The sequence below is a fragment of the Egretta garzetta genome, unplaced genomic scaffold (assembly GCF_000687185.1).
Source record: "Egretta garzetta isolate BGI_Z169 unplaced genomic scaffold, ASM68718v1 scaffold557, whole genome shotgun sequence".
NCBI classification, from domain to species: domain Eukaryota; kingdom Metazoa; phylum Chordata; class Aves; order Pelecaniformes; family Ardeidae; genus Egretta; species Egretta garzetta.
This window is the reverse complement of record NW_009260264.1, coordinates 1,033,402-1,043,581: the sequence shown is the minus strand read 5'-3', so window position 1 is coordinate 1,043,581 and position 10,180 is coordinate 1,033,402. Positions and strand designations below refer to the sequence as shown.

Genomic DNA, 10,180 nt, shown 5'->3' with positions numbered 1-10,180 from the left:
GTCATGAATTATATCTGGTGGACTTTGCTCTGTGGTGATTGTGTATGATACCTGAAGTAGAGTGCAAAAGACTCTCCTGTTGTTAGTTCACAAGCTCCTGAGAAGCTGTGTTGCTCGACCGAAGGGCTGGAAAAGAAAAAAGGTTTGGATTGGGTTTTTGGGAGAGGTGGAGGGAGGGCGGGAAGGTTACCAGTTTATGAATGTTCTTCTTGAAGCATACCTAAGAGTCCAAAACTGTATGTTTAAGGCAGAACGTTGGTAATGCTTTGGGTACTTTTTGTAATGTCAAAGTATTTCCACTTTCTATCTAACCCTTGTTATGCTGAACTTACCATCGTTTTACTTTTTACGTGTAGATACTATGGATAACCTTCACTTGAGCGTCATAGCTGTGGTCCTTTACTTTAATCTTCCTGGATCAGTGGGAACCAAGTCACAGCAGATTCTTCTTGATACACATCACCATTCAGGCTGCCAGTGGGCTGGGGAGTTCTCAGTGAATTGTTCTTCTACCGGAATATCTACTGTTCCAGAGGATGTATTGCAAACAGCAGTAACAGCTGATTTTAGTTTCAATAAGATTAAAACTTTTATGTGCACTGATGGAAGAAATGAAGAATGGAAGCTGAAACACCTGAATCTCAGTAACAACCTGATTTCTGAACTCTCCTTAGCTACTCTTAGAAATTTACCCATTTTAGAAACTCTCAACCTCAATGGCAATGCCATCCAGACCCTCACACTGGACATACCTATGCCTCCACGTGGGTCTGAAGAGTATGGAAAATGCTGTTGTATCCTTCCTGCTTTGAAAGTATTGTCAGTTGAAAGAAATAAGCTTAATACAATTCCACGAGGTAAGCGTTTCAAAATCTTGAAAGGACCTCACTCCAAAGGGGTAAGTTGGTTTGGGATATGACTCAGTACATTGTGCTGAATTCAGAATGTGACTATGTCATTTAGGTATGCATGAGGTGAGGGAAAGTTCCGCCTGCGTGCAAATAGAGAGACTGAAGCAAATGGGTTGTTGCATAGGTTGGGATTTTTTTCTACAGTCTTTGCAGTCATAATGCCTTAATGTCAGTCACATACAACCAAATTGATCCTCTGAGAGCCAAGCAGTATTTTGCCTTGTATAAAAAGGGAAGTAAGGATCTTTGGAAAAACACCAAGCCTCCACAACCCAGTCATGAACCCTAACATCACAGGAATTGCAGATAATGAATTTTGTATTACTCTTCAGAAGAAAGCCAATACTCCTTTAAATAAAACTCGTTCTTATTTCAGTATTTTATGAAGACAGGAGAATAACATTTTGTTCAGTCAGAATGATGTTGCTCTATGCCACCTGATGCTCAACCAAAGTGACGCCTTCTAGTAACAAGAGAGGGCTGTAAGGTTTCCATAGGCTTTTACAAAGTGTGTGCTGGTCACTGAGCTATGCGAGGCATCGTAGCCTTTATGACAGCCTCTGTCCTCATGAAGAGATGGTTCATTGTCCATGAAATCTTTAAATGAAGCAGAAGCTGCAGTATGAGCAATGCTATACTATATATTGTTTGCTGAATTTAGTTGATCTCTAATAACATCATCAGATTCATTACTTCTAGGTTTTGAAAATATGGGGGGGGGGGGCAAACCGAAACCCCACTTATCTCACAAAGTCAGACAAAGGGAATAATTTTGCACCTATATACGGTCCTCGAAGTTCTATTTTTTTCTCCTTTTGTGATACTAAATAATTCTCTGGCATGCAGAAAACAGTTTCACTTAATTATTTTGTAGTATCTGTAAGGTTCCCGTGTAGACAGTATAGAAAAGCTTACATTATAAAATACATTGATGAAGATTTTATCTGTTTTGATAGATGAATATAACTACACATTATAGGATGCCTCAGTGGGTCAGACAGATCAACCCTTTTGTACCAGAGACTCAATTTTTAGATGTTAGAAGTCTGTTTAGATGTTAAAAGTTAACTGTCTATGCACTGTAGCACCATACTTCAAGTTATACTTAAATCCTCTCTTCATTTATATACATGCTCAGAACTTTATTTTCCTCCTCCAAAATGCTTCACTAACATTCTTGGGTTTAAGCTCTGGTAAGAAAACGCAAACTGAAGTTCTAAAGCAGAGGGTTTTGGCCACAGAGAAACCCTTCTCCCAGCCGCCACCCCAGGTGTTGGGCTGCTGCCCACCAGTGTATCTTTTTTTGGCACAAATTTAGCTTCAGGGAAGCATCCAAACCACAATTCTTCATGCAGGTCCAAGGAAGAATTTGTTAACTGCCAGAACTTCTGACTGCCTTTCCTATCAGCTACCTCTAGTTTTACAGCAAGAATGAATCATTCTGCTTTTCACAATAAACCCAAAGACCAATTACTCAGCAAACAGAACAGCAAACCGGAATAAGAAATTGGCAGTAAACCAGATGACACCAAGGGCAAAATTTCTAAGGAGCACCAGTAGCTTCTCAATAATGCTTTATGATCAAAAATCACTTTGGCGTGACATTTAGGTGTCACAAACTGCAGTGATGCTGAGTGTTCGAGTGCCTGCCTTCCTGCTGGAACTTGCAAGCTGGAGCTTTGGGGGCTGCCTGCACAGCACCTAAGAAAAATGAGGTTGCTTAGGCAAGACAGATGCTGTCGTAACTAGGATATGCTGAAGAATATGCTGTCATGCTTGATAATTCACAGGCAGACAGGCATAAGCCACAGCATGTTTTTGTTTTCAGTCAGGTTTACATCCTATGAATGTGGTTCAAATGATTCCACATAGCAAAAACTCCTGTGAACTTGCAGGTGGCGATGAATAGGAGATACTCTATCACCTTCTGCATCTCCATCTTTTACTTACAGTTAATGTATTTGGATTTTATAAACTGACTGTATTCCACCCTTTTCACACTCCTCCTTTCCTACCTCCAGTTCTCCAGAGAAGCATGCTCAAAGTACAGAGATCATAGCCAGGATAATTTTGATAGCACAAAGGAATGTTACTGCTTCTATGGAGATGGGAATTTTTAAAACAGGTATTGATAGTAAATGTTTTAACATGCCTGCTGTTGATGCTATGCAACTTTTAGAACGGGGCAGCCACTGAACAGGAAAGGCGTAATGACTCAAAGCCTGCAGCTGCTCGTTGCAATAGAGAGGAATGGAAGGAATTTTGTTGCAAAGAATTTTAAAAAGCCACTTGACAACTGGGAAAACAAGTACGCGAAATGTAAAACAGTTTTGTTCTTCCTAGGACTAGGCCTGCTGCAATCTTTACAAACGGTCCATTTGTCATCCAACAGCATACAGCAGATTGGTCTGAATGACTTTCAAAACTGTTCACAGCTGAAGGACATTGACTTGCAGAACAACAAGATAACTAAAATTCATCCAGACGCCTTCAAGGATCTCAACAAATTACAGGTTGTAAAGCAGTATTTCAATGTTTTGTGTTAATGACCATTAAAGGTAATAATTATCAACTATTCAGCATGGTTATATTGCTCTTTGATTATTATATTAGTATAAAATCATACATACTAAAGCAAATGGTGAAAATAATAATTATTTATGTATATTTGCTTTTCATATATGGGAAAACACACGCACTTGTAAATATATAAAATACAACCATAAATTCACCGGTTATCTATGCCACAAACCAATCCATAACCAGCTTACACACACACACACACGTCCTTTTCCACCCCCATCCCTTCCACAGCAAGAGCCCCATGGCTTCCCATTCACACAGAGGTAGTCCACAATGGGGGGAATTCTAAATATACCACAATTTAAACTTTTCATTTAAGTTAAAAAGCTTAGAAGAATATTCTTGAAATCCTAACCAGACATATTGTTCCTGTAACTGCAAAAGCGCTTGTAAACTAAATAAATGTTAATTGTTGATATTGCAATTAGTATTCCATTGTAAGGCTTATCAAATTTATTCTGAAATGTCTCCAATAGGTCGTGGATCTCCGTGAAAATGCTCTGACAACCCCTTTACCACAGATACTAATCAGTTTGAACTTCTTTCAACTTGAAGTGGGTTTGTCAAATAATGCCTGCATCTTTAACGGCAGACTAAATGCTTTCAAACAATTATTTCATCTTCTTTTTGACTCCACGAGGAAAAAATTGAGTATTTCATACAATACATCTGCCAAGAACTCACAGAAACCTCTGCTGTATCTTTCAAGTTTCCATTTAAACTGCAGCGACAGTGTTTTGCTCAAGAGGGCTGTAATCCCAACAGGGAAGACGTTGGTGCTAAACTGTGACCTGGACAACGCAAGGGGTATGTAAAACAGGGACACTAGCCATACACCCCTAAAATCCAGATGTAAGCAGAATGATCAAAGAAATCTGGTTTAGAAAGCGGATTTCTAAAGATACTGTTTAAAAATAACTTTGCAACAATTTAACGTGCAAATTATTCCCTTAGAAAGTAGTATGCCAGTTAGAATATTTGAGTCATGTTTCCCCAAAAGTCTTCATCTCCTTCCTTACATTAAACTAGTAAGTGATGCCGTATTACACACAAATAAATTTCAATACAAGTAGTATGTTGCAAATTTATCAGTTAATTTTTGAATGCAAAGAAAGGCCCGAATAGCAGGGTGGCACTACTGGGGCATATAGAAAACTGAGAAGGATACAATGGTGTTTCTAGTATTTAGTTATAGCAAAATGAAATAAAAGTTTATTTGCAAGGGAAAGGATTTGTATTTCTTCTAAAAAAAGTACAGCTACCGTAGCACACAGTTCACTTGGGAAATGAATTCAGCATTTACAGTTAATACAGAGCACTTGAAGTCCAAGTGGCAAAATCTACAGAGCTAAGACTTCCCATGCAGAAGGAGAACCAAGACCAAACTTAGAGCAGAAGGTGTGTTTGTCTTGTGCCATAAGGCAAAATGGTTTAACTCGAATGGACTAACAGCACTTTAGGTGGTAAGGCTATGAAAGGCTATGAAAATACGTAGGGTCTACCAGAAATGCCACCTGCTTTGTCCATTAACGTCATGGAAACTCTCATCACGGGATTAAAAGCCACACGCTGGATTGCATCAAAACTCAACTGGGAACGCAAGCAAATCCAAAGGCAAAGGCAAACCTTGAAACTTATTCCGAAAGCCAGCAACCAGCCCTGGCCTACACTAGCTGAAGTTCAGAACAATTGCTCAGTAGATACAAATATCCTTGGTTTTCAAACCTTTTTGCTGCAGTCAAAGCAGTAACCACAGGAAAATCAGAGTGGTTGAAACACTGACAGTTAACTAGCGAAGTTTCATCTCATAACTGCACACAGCAACCATGGCCACGCTGGAGAACGGCTGGTTATAACTATGGATCTTCCATGAGGGAGATCAGCAGGTGTTTCTAGTATGTCCCAGAACATACTGAGATAATTTCAGTGACCTCCTCCTTCACCCACGCCATTTTTCTTGTAAAGCCTGCTATTAAGACCCCATACGTACCGTGTTTTAAATTTGTGGGGCGGTTATACGATGGTTTAACAGATACTTGGTACAATGTAGAATGACTACGGATGGATAAAAAGAAAATTGATTTTATCATAAATAGTTAAAATTATCAAACACAGGTCAGAGTATGTTCTTGTAGAAATAACTTGACCCTGGAAACCAAGTATCCTATACTTTTAAAAAGATTTAGTTTGTATTTTCTTTTGTTTCAGGTAATGGAGTCTCTTGGTGGACACCTAGAGGCAGAATTTCAAAAGATAATAGCCTTCCTCATATGACACTGGATAAAATGAATAATTTAGTGATATACAACGCTGAGAAAACTGCTGAGGGGTTATATTTGTGTATTTTTAATACGACAAAGAAGAAATCGCTCATCTACAATATACAGGTGAAAGAAAGGGTTTCAACATTTTTGGTTAGAAAAGCCCGGGACACTAACACTGGTTTTAGACAGGGAAGAACAGAGCAAGACCTTGCGTTGGCTGTCTGCCTCTCGGTGCTCATTACCTTCATTTGTGCTTTTTGTCTGGGTGCTTTTGCTAGACCTTACCTTGTGAGCCTGTGGAGAGTCATGTGCAGGAACAAAAATTCAGGTTCAGACCAGACTTATACCAATCAAGCTTTTTCAGATGAAACCTTGCACAGAGAGTGCTCTGTAAGCAAACCAACAAATACGCAGCATCATTTGTTCATTTGCGATGAGAATTCTTCAAGAAACACATGCAGTTTTCCTATAGAGGCTTCTATCGTGCATGAAAATGTCACTGGTAGCAGCATACATGCACCAAATGCTGAAGAAGAGTACCAGGAACAAAGCAACAATGAGATCAACGTGAGGAAAACAGTGTTTTCAGACACCAAAACTAGTATCAGCAATGATGAAAATATAAATGTTGATGATAATGGACTATTTGCTGTAAGCACAGATTACAATAATGGCAATGAACTAACACCAAGAAAATTAATGACTCATAACATTTCGTTATGGCAAGATTCAAAATATGCAAATAATGAAGACTCAGAGAAGAGCAGGTTCCCTCTCATGCCCAGGAGCCTGAATGCTGACTCTTACTCAAATCACACTGACTCTTCAGATTCGGATTTATCCTTCCCAGGAGAAACTGGCTTTCCATTTTCTACCATACAAACACATACAGTTGAACACGATTCTGGGAACTGCAAGGTAAGCAACAACCCTGATCTGCTGCCATCTGGAATCACAAAGGCTACACCAGATTCCCCTGAAAGAAAAGGTATTGTTTCACATGAGCCCACGAGCACTGCAAAATTTATGCCTGGAAGGCAAAGCTGCGATGAACAACTTGGTCTAAATGGCAACATAAATATAACCAGTGATGTGGGAGATTTGATTTTACCCAATAGCTGCAAGAGAGATACAAATATTGAGAATTTAAGTGTCTACCGAACAACAGAAAACTCTCCTCTTACAGAGTATGACTGGAAAACGGAATGTACAAATGAAATAGATGCTTCAGCAGATATATATGGCCACAGTTCTTCATCTGAAGGGACTCCATTCACAATGAGTGACTGCAGTTCTTTAGCAGACTTTGAACCTGAACCACCTGACGTTAGCAACAACCTGCCAGCCTGTCAGTCGTCACTAGAGGAAGAAGATAAGAACAGTGAAACTGGGAAGTTCTCAACACTGCCAGAGTCTCCAGACATTGCTGCTGAACTTCAGTGTATTGGAAAAAATGAAGACGAGAACAATGCGTATTTTGAAACCACTATTAACTATGGATCACAGCCCATCATGCCTGAAACAGCATCCCCTTACACTGACAAATGTAGTGACCATGTAAGCCTGTCAGATTCAGACACCATTAGTTCTTCAAGTCAAGGAATTCCTGATACGTTTGATCATTTTACCAATGCAGAGTCAACAGTACAGAACCCTCTTTCCAATTCTCCCCACAGTCAAAGCGCAGAATTTGGCAATGCGTTATTTTCATTAAAGCATTCTCCCACGTATGACACAGATACAGAGAACGCTCCTGAAGAGGCTGAATTGCAGCTGTATCAGTTTCCCACTGAACCACGGCATTCCCTCAGATTCAGTCCCACTGAACAAAAAGAAAATGCACCAGAGGGAAGTACACATGAGCACGTAGACCCGAGCTCCTCTGGAAAGAATCATGTTGAAGAGGACATTACCTTAAGAGGAAACACAAGTACATCTGAGGATGATTTTATTTTTGCTCCCATCGATATTGGTTTGAATGAAATTGTTAGAACAACATCACTCCTGCATTCCAGCAGTGAATCATCTCTTCAATCTCTGCCTGAACACATACCTGAAAAACATTTTTCGGTTCTGATGGAGAAAGAAGACTTGCTACCACAGGGGAATCAGGTGAACACAACTAAGGCTTGTGTAGATGAAATGCAAAGAGGTTTTAATGAGAAAGACTGTGATGGATACACAGCATTACAGGGTACCAGCAACTGTAGTCTGCCCGAAGAAACGCAGTCTCGCAATCTTACAGCAGATTTGCTGCATCTTCACTCCTCTGGGACAACACAGTCAGTCTTCAGCACAGGAGATCATTTCCAACTGGATCGGAGTGACAAGGATGCATGTTCCTTCTCAGACCCACAAGGCTCCTTCAGTGGAAGCACACGATACAGTTCACGTTTATTCCCACAGAAGACTACAGGAAATATAACCTCCAAAAGCACGGATTCCAGCGAGACGGAGGATGACGCTACTTTGACAGGACCAAAGAATAATTCTGCAACCACTGTCAACCTCCAAAATTCAAGTGAAAAACTCAGTCAAGAAAGACAGACCCATTTAGGACAGGGCCAGTTTTTTGTTAAGAAGAAAAGAGCTTTTGATGGATTTGCTAATGTTTTGCAAAGCAGGAGAACAAACTTCAATAGTTGAGATGCAGAAGCACAATACTGAGCTCCCACGGTGTTTAGGTCATACAGTAGGTGCAAAGATTATTGTGTCTTAAAATGAAGTCTGTAGCTTTTAACAACTGTTCAATACCATGGGTTGTTTTGTTTCTTGGTTTGTTTGGGGTTTTTTCCTCAGTCCAACTATCCATCTGTAACTTCAGAAATCCGAGTTATGGAACTAGGCTTAACAAGATGCATAAAGCCTGGATCCATCCCATTTAGAACCACCATAATTCCAAAGGGTAATTCAGGCAGAAGCCATGGACTTTTGTTTATAAGGGTAGTTGTAAAAAAACAATAATAGATTTTATGAAAAACAACTCTAGGATACTCAAATCAATAAACTACTCAGTAGTTATGACTGATAATAAAGCTTTTGCTGAGAAACAACAGCTTTCTCATTATTGTTGGTACTAAGATACTAGTTTGCCTTCAAATTTACCTCCAATACGCACTGTTTTGTTTCTCTTTGTCTCAAATAAATGTAAGACTGAAATTACCATGATGTTATTACTATGATTGTGTTTTTCTGTGGAACTCGCCCTACACAGTGAAATAGTATAACGTCTTCTGCTTTTTGAACCAAATTTGTGGATTGTGTCTGAATTCCCACAGTTTTGCAAAGATAGGTGAAGTCCAAGCAGTGTTCAGTTACATTCTAAAAATTACTTTTTAACTTGGCAAGACAGAGAGAGTAACGAAACCCTTCTTTCTCAAAGAAAACAGGATAGGATTCAAAAGTTGCAGAAAAGCCAGTAATGGAGATCTAGGGACATCCCCTGTAGTTTGCAGGCGTGATGACGTGGGCAAGGTAATACAAAAAAAGACAACCTACTATTACTAAGCCATAATTCCCTGTAAAAAAGGATCCTATACCCACTTCAGAATTTTACTGAGAGGGGCAAATCAAGAGTAGCTCAAAACTGCTGCATTAGAACATCGATAGCTTGATAGACAGTAACTTTTTCTAAGCCAAAAGATAACAAATGTAAGATAAAAATGTCTCTGAATGTGGCCCAAGGCCCTTTTAGCATACACAGTATCACTGATGTCGTCCTTGAAGGGGAATGTCATCGCAAAGGGGAACAGGCCCGGGTTCCCAGAAAATGCAGGAGGCTGGCCAGCAACTTTGGGAAAACTCTGTTATGAAGACACAATTAATTCACTAAAAACTCCAAACAGAAGGAACACATTCCAATTCCATCAGATGAGCGGCAAGTCCAACGGCACAGTACATCTTTGAAACCATCTTTAAATAGAAAGTTAGGAAAGAACGAAGAGATGCTGAGAGAAGCTGATAATTTTTGTCAGCTTCACGTACTTGGAACTGAAAAAAAAGTATTGCAAAATACTTAAGAGGCAAGTAAGAGCAACTGAGAGAGACCGGTACTTGATGTTTTGAAAAATATTTTCTTTAGCGCCTCGAGTTCCTTTTAAATAATTGTTTTACACTCCTAGCATCACGGTTATCAGTTATATATTTGCTGATCCAAGTCACCTATGCTTAGGTCTCTGATCGGTTTGAGGGTTTTTCTGGCCAATCTTCTCACAATCTCTAACATATCTCACAACAGATTATATGACAGCTTCAGGTCAGTGTTGCATGGGTTTTATTTAGGCCACCACAGTATTTGCAAGTAACTGCACTCAGTAACGTCTGTAATCCAACTACAAGCAATGAATCTGCTGTCATTCACACAGATCTTCTTGCTTTCTAGTCAGTTCTTGAAAGACTTCTGTTCTTTTTGCTCCAGTACTC

The 10,180-nt window shown here is 39.6% G+C and overlaps 1 protein-coding gene across 1 annotated transcript; it reads left to right on the top strand.

The window, feature by feature from the left end:
• Positions 1-201: 201 nt before the first annotated feature.
• LRRC66 (leucine rich repeat containing 66) lies at positions 202-8,742 on the top strand. Its single transcript, XM_035897696.1, has 4 exons — positions 202-857; positions 3,255-3,424; positions 3,971-4,301; positions 5,703-8,742. Exons 1-4 carry the CDS (start codon positions 320-322, stop codon positions 8,402-8,404), a joined length of 3,741 nt encoding a protein of 1,246 aa, XP_035753589.1. The 5' UTR covers positions 202-319; the 3' UTR covers positions 8,405-8,742.
• The last annotated feature ends 1,438 nt before the right edge of the window (positions 8,743-10,180 follow it).